At 40.0% G+C, this 13,382-nt stretch overlaps 1 protein-coding gene across 1 annotated transcript; it reads left to right on the top strand.

Annotated features, from left to right (window-relative positions):
• Positions 1 to 5,054: 5,054 nt before the first annotated feature.
• SMIM23 (small integral membrane protein 23) lies at positions 5,055 to 10,471 on the top strand. Its single transcript, XM_007939778.1, has 4 exons — positions 5,055 to 5,144; positions 9,699 to 9,750; positions 9,956 to 10,023; positions 10,259 to 10,471. Exons 1-4 carry the CDS (start codon positions 5,055 to 5,057, stop codon positions 10,469 to 10,471), a joined length of 423 nt encoding a protein of 140 aa, XP_007937969.1.
• The last annotated feature ends 2,911 nt before the right edge of the window (positions 10,472 to 13,382 follow it).

The following is a 13,382-nucleotide window of genomic DNA, read 5'->3' on the forward strand; positions in this document are numbered from 1 at the left end:
CCCAACTATTTACAGAATTACAGCCTAACAAGAATATAATAAAATAATCTACTGAAATGCCTAGCCTATAGTAGGTATTCAATAAATAAAAGTTACCTGAGTGCTAAACAGAAACTCTATGTGTAACTTTGGAAAAGTTAATTCATAAAACTATAGAAAATTAATAATTTCTTACCACATGAAATGTATTTGATAGACAGAACCCAAACCCACTGCCACTGACTCATAGCAACCCTTTAGGATAAAGGAGAACTGCCTCACAGGGTTTCCAAGGCTGTAAATCTTTACAGAAGCTGACTGCCACATTTTTCTCCCATGGAACAACTGGTGGGTTAGAACCTCTGACCTTTTGGTTAGCAGCCAAGTGCTTTAACCACTCTATCACCAGGCTCCTTGTTTGATAAATGTGAGGGAAGTCCAAAGAAAATGAAATACTTAGGCATAAGCACCTACCATGCACAGGTTGTGCATGCTGAAAAATTTTTAATAAAATTTAAAATAAAGAAGACCTAAATAAATGGAGAGCCATACCATGCTCATGGATTGGAAAACACAGCATAGTAAAGATGTCAATTCTACCCAAATTGATGTATAAGTTAAATGCCAGCTAATATTTGTTATTCTGAAATATTTATGGAGTGGCACAGGCCCTAGAATGGCTATAGTCTTGACAAAGAAAACCAAAGTGGGAAAAATTACTCTACTCAAAATTAAGGCTCACAGTAAAGCTACAGTAATCAAGACAGTATTGGTGCAGGGATAGACATAACGACCACTGAAACAGAATAGAGAATCCAGAAACAGACCCACACAAATATGCCCAACTGAAATTTGGCAAAGATGCAAAAACAATTCAGAAGAAGGGATAGCCTTTTCAACAAATGGTGCTGGAACAATTGGACATCCATAGGCAAAAAAATGAATGTTGACCTAAACCTTACACCTTGTACACAAGTTAACTCAAAATGGACTTTAAGCTTAAATGTAAAGCATACAATGATAAAATTAAAAAAAAAAAAAAAAAGTGGGAGGGAGAAGAAGAAGAAGAAAATGTTCAGGATACAAGGCTAGGCAAAGAATTCTTAGACTTGACACCAAATGCACGATTCATAGAAGAAAAGAATGATAAATTGAATCTCATTTTGGTCTGTAAAAGTGCATGTGAAGAGGATGAAAAGACAAGTTACAGACTGAGAAAATACTTGCAAACCACTTACCTAACAAAGGACTAGTATGTAGAATATTCAAAGAACTCTCAAAAGTCAATAGTAAAAGACAATTCAATTGAAAAATGTGCAAAGACATGAACAGATATTTCACTGAGGGAAATACAGATGACAGATGTTTTAACATCATTGACATTAGGGAAATGCAAATTCAAACCACAATGGGACATCACTATACACCTATCAAAATGGCTAAAATTAAAAGTAGTGAAAACACCAAATGCTGATGAGGATGCAGAGAAACTGGATCTTTCATACATTGCTGATGGGAATGAAAACTGTGGAAAATAGTTTGGCAGTTTCTTATAAAACTATATATACAATTACCATATGGTCCAGCAACTGCACTCTTAGGCATTTATCCCAGAAAAATGAAAACTTATGGTCACACAAAAACTTGTATGAGAATGTTCATATCAGCTTTCCAAAACTGAAAACAGCCCAGATGTCCTTCAGTGAGTGAATGAATACTACTCAGCAATAAAAAGGAACCAACTATTGATACATACAACAACTTAGATGAATCACCAGGGAATTATACTAAGTAAAAAGAAATAATTCCAAACATTGTATACTATTTGATTCCATGTATATGACATTTTTGAAATTACAAAATTTTAGAAGTGGGGAACAGATTAGTGGTTACCAGGGGTTAGGGACAATATGGAGGGAGCAATAGTCAAAGGACAATAACCAGGATCCTTGTGGTACTGGAATTCTTCTGTGTCTTGACTGTAGTGGTAGATAACACAAACCTACACATGTGACAAAGCTGTTTAGCATTGAATACACATACACACAAATGAGTATAAGGAAAATTTGGGAAATCTGAATAAGATCAGTAGATTGTATCAATGTCAGTATCCTAACTGATGTTACCATCAGAGAAACTGTGTGTAGGGTACACAAGCCCACTAGCCCGCCGCCATTAAGTTGATTCCAACTCACAGAGACCCCTATTGGGTTTCCAAGGCAGTAAATCTTTACGGAAGTAGATTGCTCTGTCTTCCTTCCATGGAGTGGCTGGTGGGTTTGAACTGCCAACCTTCTGGTTAGCAGTCAAATGCCTTAGGCATTGCACCACACAGATGTATTATTTCATACGACTACATGTGACTCTACAGTAATCTTGATATTTTCAACTGAAAATCACTGTTTTCGTAATTAAAAATTAGTATTTCCCTAAGAACTTGAAAATATATCAGAAAAGAGATAAGAAAAATCATCAGCCTGAAATATAATCTTTTGATACATTTCTTGCTTTTTGTTTTCCCCTACATTTGTTGTTGTTAGACTAGGTGCCATTCAGTCCGTTCTAATAGTGATCCCATGCACAGCAGGATGAAACACTGCCCAGTAATTCAGCCCATCATCACAGCCACAATGTCAATCCATCTCATTGAGAATCTTTCTCTTTCTCATTGACCCTCTACTTTAGCAAGCATGATATCCTTCTCCAAGGACTGTCCCTTCTGACAACATGACCAAAGTAAGAGAAACAAAGTCTGCCCATTCTTGCTTCTAAGGAGGACTTGGCTGTAGACAGATTTGTTTGTTCATCTGGCAGTCCACGGTACTTTCAATATTTTTTGCCAGCACCAAAATTCAAATGCATCAATTCTTCTGTGGTCTTCCTTATTCATTGTCCAGCTCTCACATGTGTATGAGGCTATTGAAAAGACCATGGCTTGGGTCAAGGACACCTTAGTCTTCAAAGTGACATGTTTTCTTTTTAATACTTTAAAGAGGTCTTTTGCAGCACATTTGTCCAATGCAGTACGTCGTTTGATTTCTTGACTGCTGCTTCCTTGGGCATTATAAGATGAAATCCTTTACAAATTCAATCTTTTCTCCATTTATCATGTTGTTGCTTATTGGCCCAGTTGTGAGGAGTTTTGTTTTCTTTATGTTAAGGTATAATCTATACTGAAGATGTAGTCTTTGATCTTCATCAGGAAGTGTTTCAAGGTTTCTCCACTTTCATCAAGAAAGGTTGTGTCATCTGCATATCACAGGTTGTTAACAAGTCTTCCTCCAATCCTAAAGCCAGTTCTTCTTCATGTAGTCCAGCTTCTTTTATTATTTGTTCTCCATAAAGATTGAATAAGTATGGTGAAAGGGTACAACCATGACACTCATCTTTCCTGATTTTAAACCATGCAGTATCTCCTTGTTCTGTTTGAACAACTTCCTCTTGATCTACGTATAGGTTCTTCCTGAGCACAATTAAGTGTTCTGAAATTCCATTCTTCGCAATGTTTCTCATAATTTATGATCAACACAGTCGAATGTCTTTGCATAATCAATAAAACACAGGTAAACATCTTTCTGGTATCCCCTGCTTTCACCCTAGAACCAACTGACATCAGCAATGATATTCCTCATTCTGTGCCCTCTTCTGAAGCTGGTTGGAATTTCTGGAAGTTCCCTGTTAATATACTGCTGTAAATTTTTTTTTTTTTTAATTATCTTCAGCAAAATTTTACTCGTGTGATATTAATTATATCATTTAATAATTTCCACATTCTGCTGAGTCACCTTTCTTTGGAATAGGCACAAATATGGATATATTCCAGTCAGTCAGGCAGCTGTCTTCCAAATTTCTTGGCATGAACAAGTGAGAATCTCCAGCACTGCACCTGTTTATGGAAACATCTCAAGTATTCTGTCACTTCCTGGAGCCTTGTTTTTCACCAATTCCTTCAGGGCAGCTTGGACTTGGTCCTTCAATATCATCAGTTCTTGATCATATACTATCTACTGAAATAGTTGAATGTTGACCAGTTCTTTTTGGCATGACTCTGTGTACTCATTCCATCTTCTGTTGATGCTTTCTGCATCATTCATTATTTTGCCCATATAATCCTTCAATATTGCAACTCGAGGCTTGAATTATTTCTTCAGTTCTTTCAGCTTGAGAAATGCTGAGCATGCCTTTCCCTTTTGGTTTTCTAATTCCAGGTCTTTGCACTTTTCATTATAATACTTAGTCTATTCAAGCTGCCCTTTAAAATCTTCTGTTCAGCTTTTTTATTTATTTGATCATTTGTTCCATTGGCTTTAGCTACTCTACATTCAAAAACAAGTTTCAGAGTCTCTTCTGATGTCCATTTTGGTCTTCTTTTCCTTTCTTATCTCTTTAATAACCTTTTGCTTTCTTCATGCAAGATGTTCTTGATGTCATCCCACAACTTGTCTGGTCTTTGGTCATCGGTGCTCAGTGTGTCAAATCTATCCTTCAGATGGGTTCTAAATTCAGGTGGGATATACTCAAGGCCATATTTTGGCTCTCGTGGTCATGTTTTAATTTTCTTTAGCTTCAACTTAAACTTGCATGTAAGCAATTGATGACCATGCAATCAACTGTATTAATAATTACTGGTGACTGGAATGAGAAAATTGGAAACAAAGAAGAAGCATCAGTTGCTGGAAAACATGGCCTTGGTGATAGAAATTACACTGGAGATCTCATGATAGAATTTTGCATGACCAACAATTTATTCATTGCAAATACCTTTTTCAACAACATAAATGATGACTGTACATGTGAACTTCACCAGATGGAATGCACAGGAATCAAATTAACTACCTCTGTGGAAAGAGACTATGGAGAAATTTCTACATTTATGTGGAAAAGAAAAAAGTGTGAGAGAAGGGGCTAAAAATCAGAGTGGTGAGAATGTGGGGGCCTTGTTGTCCCCCACCTCTGTGACATCAGAACTCATGCTCAAGGGATGCCTGGTGACTAGAAGTGGGTGAAGGGGAAGGCCACCCCTCTGCCTGTCTGGTGGGGGTGCCCTGTTCTCACCAGGCAGCCTGACTGAGGCTATGGTGATCCCACAGGTAGGCAACAGGGTGCAAGTGGCAGCTGAACTATTTGAAAGGAGAAGAAACAGCCGCTCTGAAGACAAGAAGCAGGTAAGGCCACACTAGGGGTACATGCTTTCCTCCCTGTCTGAGCTCCTCCAGACAGATGGTGAAGTTTTCAAAGTCAAGAATGGCCCTTCAGCCCAACTCTCCCTGGGTCTCACCCAGTGGATTGAGGCTGAAGTAGTTACTAACTCTATTTACCCCTCAGTGCTACCAGCAGAAAATATGCTCCAGAAGGGTAGGGTTTTTTGCTTTGTTTCTTGCTCTATCCCTGGTATATAGGATGGTCCTTGGTGTATAATAGGTGATCAATGAATGAATGAACTAAAATAATCAGGAGAATATACCCAAACTGGGGAGCTTCTGTTAAAAAGGAAAACTTGAACATTTACTGTGCACAGTGGATGCTTTCCACCCACTCCCTCTTTCATGACTGACAACATTTCCAAGAGGTAGCTACTATTATCAATCTCTTTCACAGATGGGTAAACTGAGGCTCAGGAAGGCAAAAATGACTTTTTTGGGGGCTATACAGATGGGATATGTCAGAGGCAGGACTGGAAAGTCAGGCCATCCAATTCCAGAACCCTTAGCAAGGGTTACCACTGCACCCCTCTGCCTCCCAGATGGAAAGTGAGGGAGTGATAGAAGAGGAGGCTATGAAGGTCGTTGAGCCTTGCATACTATGGAAAGGGGTGGAATTTTCTTTTGAGGGTAATAAGGAGCCATTAAACAGTTTTAAGCTGGGTAATGAATGCCTATCTATATGTGTTTTCAAAAGATTTGTTAACTCGTTCATGTAATAGACATGTGCCAAGCACCTCCGATATGCTGGACCCCACAATACACTGGGAGCCCTAAGGGGCTCAAATAACACTGCAGCTTTTCCTAAAAAGAGTTTCACAAATTCCAAACCCCAGAAATTTTAGGAAGAAATCATAAATAGGGTTCCATGATCTTTATAGCTTTAGGTTTTACATTTTGGTCTTTGATCCAACTTAAGTTAGTTTTTACATACATTATGAAATATGGATCTTGTTTCATGTTCTGCAAATGGGTAACTATTGGTCTCTCTTCGTCCAGAGCCAAGAAAAGTGAAGAAAAAGATTCAAGGAAATAATTAGTCCAAAAGACTAATGGAGCACACTAACCATTGCCTCCACTACCCTGAGACCAGAACTCTATGGTGCCTGGCTACCACTGCCAACCACTCTGACCATGACCACAATAGAAGGTCCTGGACAGAGAGGGAGAGGGAAAAATGTAGAACAAAATTCAAAATCATCAAAAAGACCAGACTTACTGGTCTGATTGAGACTGGTGGAACCCCCGAGACTGTGGCCTCTTCAAGCCTGGAACTGAACTCACACTCAGGGACCAACTTCCAGCCAAACAATAGATAAGCCTATAAGGTGATTAATAAAACCAGGAAGGAATGTACTTCTCAGTAAAATTAGTCATAAGAGACCAAGAGGGCAGCATTTGCCTGAAAACAAACCTCAGAAGCAGAAAGGGGCAGGAAAGAAGGATGAATGGAAATGAGGCACCCAGAGAGTAAATGGGAAGAGTGCTCTTACGTTGAGGAGATTGCAACCAATGTCAGGAAAGAAAATGTGTATAAATTGTTGAATGGAAAGCTAATTTGTTTTGTAAACTTTCATCTAACTACAATGAAAAGTATTCAAAAAAAAAAAAAAAAAGGAGGAGGGTTTTCCATGGCCCATCAGTTTGGGAACGCGTACCTTAGCCCCTTCTTGGAGATTATCTTTGCTCATTTGTATAATGAAGGCTCTGAGAAATCCTGTAGCGAAGATACCTGTTAGTTTTGGTTACTACAACATTTCCCAACTGATTCAACCACAGAGCCTCCATTTTGTCTTTTCAAGAGACTTTTCAAGATATTTCAAAATCCATTTTACAGATGAAGAAACCCAGGCTCAGGGAAAAGAACTGATTTCCCTCAGGTCCCAATGCACCACCAGCAAAAGGAGAAAAAAAATCTAATCCTAATCCACTTTCTTCCTTTTACCACCCACCACATAGCACAAAATGGAAATCTAACAAGCTTGCTGGTGAAGAAAACCTAGAAAGCACATTGATGAGAAACAGTTAAATAAATAGAAGAGCAATCAGACCTTGGAATACGCAACTAAGGGTTGCAACACCCTTAGTCCCATCACAGCCCTGATCAATGTAAAGGGAGATTCCCTGGAGTGTGGCCTACAAGACTTTTATATTACAAGAGATAAAAGGAGAGAGAAGCCAATAATGACCAGAATTACTGGTCAGATGAAATCCGGGGAGACTCCCAATACTATGGCCCTGGAATACATTCTGCTCCTGGAATAAAACTCATTCCCAGGGGCTGGCTCTCAGCCCAATAGTTAACAAGATGTACATGCAGACCACTCAACCCAGGATGATATACCCACATACTCGATGATAATACATCTCTTAGAGCAATAGACCACTGGACACGAGAGGACCAGCATTCAAACTGAGGAAATGCAGGACAAACAGAGTGCATAAATACAAGGGACACAGGGGGAGGGTTATAGGGTAGGGAGGGGAGAAGACTGGGTCAGAGTTGGACATGGTGAATGTGGAATGAAACTAAATGTACACGTTACGTTGAAAGTAAAACAAGCTCTTAAAATAATAAATAAATAAATAAATAAATATGCACAGTAAAACATACCAAAAAAAAAAAAAGAGAGAGAGAGAGAGAAGCAAGCAGAGACGGGGTTCCTACCAGCACCAAGAAAGAGGACCTGTCAGTGGAACATATCATTTGGACCCAGGTTCCCTGTGCTGTGACCATCCTAGGAACAAGAGACAGGGAAAGTCTTCCCCTAGGGACAACACTCTGAATTCAGACTTCTAGCCTCCTAAACTGTAAGAGAAGGAGCTCTGGTGGCGTAGTACCTAAGGCATTTGACTGCTAACCAGAAGGCTGGCCACCAGCCACTCCTCAGAAGGAAGGTTGGGCAATCTACTTCTGTAGTGATACCACCTCAGAAACTCAAGGAGCAGTCACTATGAGTCGGGTCCATCTCAACAGCAGTGAGTTTGGTTTAAAAAAAAAAAAAAAATGTAAGAATAAATTTCTGTTTGTTAAAACCATCCACTTGTAGTATTTCTGTTATAGCACCACTAGAGAACCAAGACACATACCCTTACCATATAATCCAACATTTGCCTTTCTGGATACTAACCCAAGAGAAATGAGACTATATATCCACAGAAAGATTTTCTACTACATTTTTTGTAATAAAGATGTAAGTAACAAATCATTTGTCATTTCAACTATCTTTACATGTACAGTTCCATGACATTAAATATAGTTATGTTGTTCAGTTGTCCTCATTCTTGAATATTTCCATCACTCTTATCATGCAAAAATTTTTCCACAAATGTTCAAAGAAGTTTTATTCATAATAGCCAAAACCTGGAAACAAGGCAGAAGTCCTCAACAGTAAATAGATCAATGGTGGTATACTCACACACTATAAATACTATTCAGCAATCAAATAATCACAGAAAAGTGTGAATGCATCTCAAAACATTACATGGAGAAAAAAGAAGGCAAACATGAAAGAATATATACTATCAATTTAACTTTATAAATAAAGTTATAGAACTGGCAAAACTACTCTTCAGTGACAGAAAGCAGTTTTGTTGTTCCCTCTAGTGAGGTAGGGCATGAGGGAAATTGAAAAATGGAAATGATGGAAAATGTTCTATATCTTGATTGAAATGGGAGTCCACAGGTATACACATTTGTAAAAAATCATCAAACTATGTTTAAATATATGTGTTTATTGTATGCAAATTATAATGCAGTGAAGTTGATTTTTTAAAAGAGTAGTAAAACCAAAAGATATAAAAGTGAGGTGAGAAAAAGGAAGGTCTTCTTTCTTATAAGGGAGAAAGGTGGGAAAACACAACTACATGTCAGAAAGTTACCATGTTATCTATCTGTGCAATTTGGGAGGTTTTGTAGTAAGCATGTGTGATTTCAAGAACTAGAAAAAAGAGTTCGTCTCTTGTAACTGGATCGCATTGTCTGAAGGTCATGATACCCCTGGAAAAGGATATTATGCTGGGTAAAGTAGAGGGTCAGTGAAAAAGGGGAAGACCCTCAACAAGATGGATACCCACAGTGGCTGCAGCAATGGACTTGAGTATAGCAATGATTGTGAGGATGGTGCAGGACAGGGCAGTGTTTCATTCTGCTGTGCATAGGGTCACTATGAGTCGGAACTGACTTGGCGGCACCTAACAACAAGAGAAAAAGAGTTAAGCTCTAAAAACTACCGTATAGCAGCATCCCATAGGAGCTCTGGTAGCATAGTGTCTAAGGCACTTTACTGCTAACCAGAAGGCTGGTGGTTCAAACCCACCAGCCACTCCTCGGAAGGAAGGTTGGGCAACCTACTTCCATAGTGATACCACCTTGGATCTGACTCAATGGCACATAACAGCAACAGCAGCAGCAGCAGCATCCCATGCCTGTTCCTAAGCAAGGGAAGTAGGGGAGAAGGGAGAGGTTCTCTGCCTTCCAGGAACTCACCCTCTATTTCCCCCTCTTCTTGCCCCCAGTCACTGTTGACATTGCTGGTCTTGGTGCTGTACTTGGGCACATGGATATCAGGTGAGCATTCTGGAGTCTCCGAGAAGAGAGAAACTGAGTCCACACGGAGTGGGGAGAGAGATTCTGGAGGTGGTTGCATGCCAAGGGGGCCGCCAACAAACTGCCTTCTTCTTCCCCTCTTCATTCCACTGGGATGACCCACCGTGTTTATTTCAACCACTGCTCATTTTCACTTATTAAGAGATGGTATTTTTGCCTCTTTCAGGAAGAAGTTGGGAAGTGTCAGAAAAGATCAGAGAATGTAACTACCCCCAGGATACTGTGGCAACCCAGGTAACATATTCAGGAAAGTACTGGAGGGGATGATAAACTTGGCTGAGGAAATCTGAGAAGGCTTCCTAGAGGAGGTGTCATTGGCAAGCTGGGTCTTAAAGGTTAAGTAGGAGTTGGCCAGGTGGAGAAGGTGGGGATAGATACAAGTGCAAAGACTCAGGGAACTTCTCAAGCCAGTGGCACAGGGATCGCACATGAAAATGTGCAAGATTCCACTTTGTTATGTGCCTTTCAGGGGCTTGAATATCAGACCAATGACTGCTCTGAAGTACCAGTAAAGTTCATCAGGCACTGGTTGAAGCAAAACTTGCGTGTTCTCTTGGAGAAGCTGGACGAAGAGCTGCGTGAGCTGGAGCAGCTGGTCCAGGACCTGGAGGAATGGCTAGATGCCCTCCTGGGAGAAGCATACCTGGAGATGCCATGCTCTACCCTCAGAAAGCACTTGTGAGGGACTGGGGTTGGGACTTGGGATAGAGGCAATGTGGGACAGCCTTTGCCAGGGACTCCTCTAATTAGGTATGCTCTCTGACACTGTTCAGGCAAACAAGAAAATAAAGACATTGGAAAACTAATCTGCTGTTTGGGCCACTGCTGATTCATGAATGCTGGTTCATATAGCTGCAGGAATACCTGAGCCCCACAGAGATACTGTCCCTCATACAAGGATCCTGCAGTGCCTTGGAAAAAAGCACAGCTTCAAGATGTTCCTCTGCCTGGTACTAGCTCTGAAACTTTGGGCAAATTTCCTTAACCTCTCTGAGGCTCAATACCCTCATTAGCAAAAATTGGAGAAGTAAACTTTGTCTCATAAGGATCAAATGTACACATATAAACACTGTGTCTGTCATATGTTGTTGTTATGTGCTGTCAAGTTGGATCTGACTCATAGAGACCCCTCCTTGGGTTTCTGAGGCAGTATCACTAAGGAAGTAGATTATCCAACCTTCCTTCCGAGGAGTGGCTGGTGGGTTTGAACCACCAGCTTCCTGGTTAGCAGTCAAGTGCCTTAGGCACTATGCTACCAGAGCTCCCTGTCTGTCATATAGAAACAGTGAATACCTGTTGCCTTAGAGTTGACTCCATGTGTGTCAGAGTAGAACTGTGCTTCAAAGGTTCTCAGCAGCTGATTTTCCAGGTTGATTGCCAGCCCTTTCTTCTTAGGCACCTCTGGGTAGACTTGAACAAACCTCCAATCTTATAGTTAGCAGCTGACCACATAACCTGTACCACTCAGGGACTCCATATAGAAGATAGCCAATAAATGGTTCTTCTTTTATTATTTTCTTCCCTGGAACTTAGCAACAGAACTCTGGTTGTAAGCATGCAAATATTATGCTGTAACTCAAACCTCTGACATTGCTGGTGGAAGCCTGTTACTGTTGTTAGGTGCTGTCAAGTTGGTTCCATCTCATAGTGACCCTATGTACAACAGAATGAAACACTGCCTTGTCCTGGGCCATCCTCATAATTCTTGCTATGCTTGAACCTACTGTTGCAGCCACTGTGTCAATCCATCTCATTGACAGTCTTCTTCATTTTCCCTCTGCTTTACCAAGCATGTTATCCTTCTCCAAGGACTGGTCCCTTTTGACAACATGACCAAAATAGGTGAGATGAAGTCTGGCTATTCTTACTTCCAAGGAGCATTCTGGTTGCACTTCTTCCAGGAGAGATTCATTCTTCCGGCAATCCATGCATGGTATTTCCCATATTCTTCACCAACACCACAATTCAAAGGGATCAACTCTTCTTCACTCTTCCTTATTCATTGTCCAGCTTTCACCTGCATATGAGGCTATTGAAAATACTATGGCTTGGGTCAGGCACACCTTAGTCTTCAAAGCGACATCTTTGCTCCTTAACACTTTAAAGAGGTCTTTTGTAGCAGATTTGCCTGCTGCAATATGACTTTGATTTCTTTACTGCTGCTTCCATGGTTGTTGATTATGGACCCAAGTAAAATGAAATCCCTGACAACTTCTAACTTTTCTCCACTTATCATGATGTACTCTAGTTGTGAGGATTTTTATTTTCTTTATGTTGAGGTGTAATCCATATTGAAGGATATAGTCTTTGATCTTCATCATTAAGTAATTCAGGTCTTCACTTTTAGCAAGCAAGGTTATATCATCTGCATATCACAGGTTGTTAATGAGTCTTCCTCTAATCTTGATGCCATGTTCTTCACAGAGTCCAAATTCTAGCATCATTTGCTCAGCATACAGATTGAATAAGTATGGTGAAACGATACACACTCTTGCTGATTTTGAACCATGCATTATCCCCTTGTTCTGTTCAAATGACAACCTCTTGGTCTATGTACAGGTTCCCATAAGCACAATGAAATGTTCTGGAATTCCCATTCTTCACAATGTGATCCATAACTTGTTATGATCCACATAGTCAAATGCCTTTCCACAGTCAACAAAACACAGTACAGTACAGTACTCACTGCCGTGAAGTCAGACCCAACTCATAGCTACCTCTCCGTGGGTTTCCAAGGCAATATCACTACAGAAGTAGATTGCCCAATCTTCCTCCAGAGGAGTGGCTGATGGGTTTGAACTGCCAGCCTTCTGGTTAGAAGTCAAATGCCTTAGGCACTATTCCACCAGAGCTCCCAAATAAAACACAGGTAAACATCTTTCTGCTATTCTTTGCTTTCAGCCAAGATCCATCTGACATCAGCAATGATATCCCTCATTCTATGTCCTCTTCTGAATCCAGCTTGAATTTCTAGCACTTCCCTGTCAATATACTACTGCAACTATTTTTCAATTATCTTCAGCAAAATTTTACTTGCATATGATATTAATAATATTTGAAAATTTTCAGCACTTATTCTGCTAGATCACTTTTCTTTGGAATGGGCACAAATACCAATCTCTTTCAGGCTGTTGGCCGGGTAGCTGTCTTCCAAATTTCCTGGCATAAACAAGTAAGCACCTCCAGTGCTACATCCATTTGTTGAAATATCTCAGTGAGTATTCTGTCCATTTCTGGAGCATAAGTTGGTAAAACCTCTGTGGAGGGCAATTTTGCAATAGCTATCAAATTCACAAACACATATACCCTTTGACCCAAAATCCACTTCAGGCAATTTACCCCACACATACTGACACACGTATGAAATTACATAGGTGGAAGGTTACTCACCTTAGCTCCTTTTATAGTAACAAAAAAAGGAAACATGTCAAATATTATCTATCAACAGGTCAGTGGTTAAATAAATTATGGTACATATAGACAGTAGGGGTCCAAGTAGCTATAAAAGAATGAAGAAGCATTCCTTCAACTGATATGAAAAAGTCTGAAATACATGTTTTTAAGTGAAATAAACCAAGGTGTAAAAGGGGATC

Source organism: Orycteropus afer, unplaced genomic scaffold, assembly GCF_000298275.1.
Source record: "Orycteropus afer afer isolate SDZICR_OR568_19922 unplaced genomic scaffold, OryAfe1.0 scaffold00062, whole genome shotgun sequence".
Taxonomy (NCBI): domain Eukaryota; kingdom Metazoa; phylum Chordata; class Mammalia; order Tubulidentata; family Orycteropodidae; genus Orycteropus; species Orycteropus afer.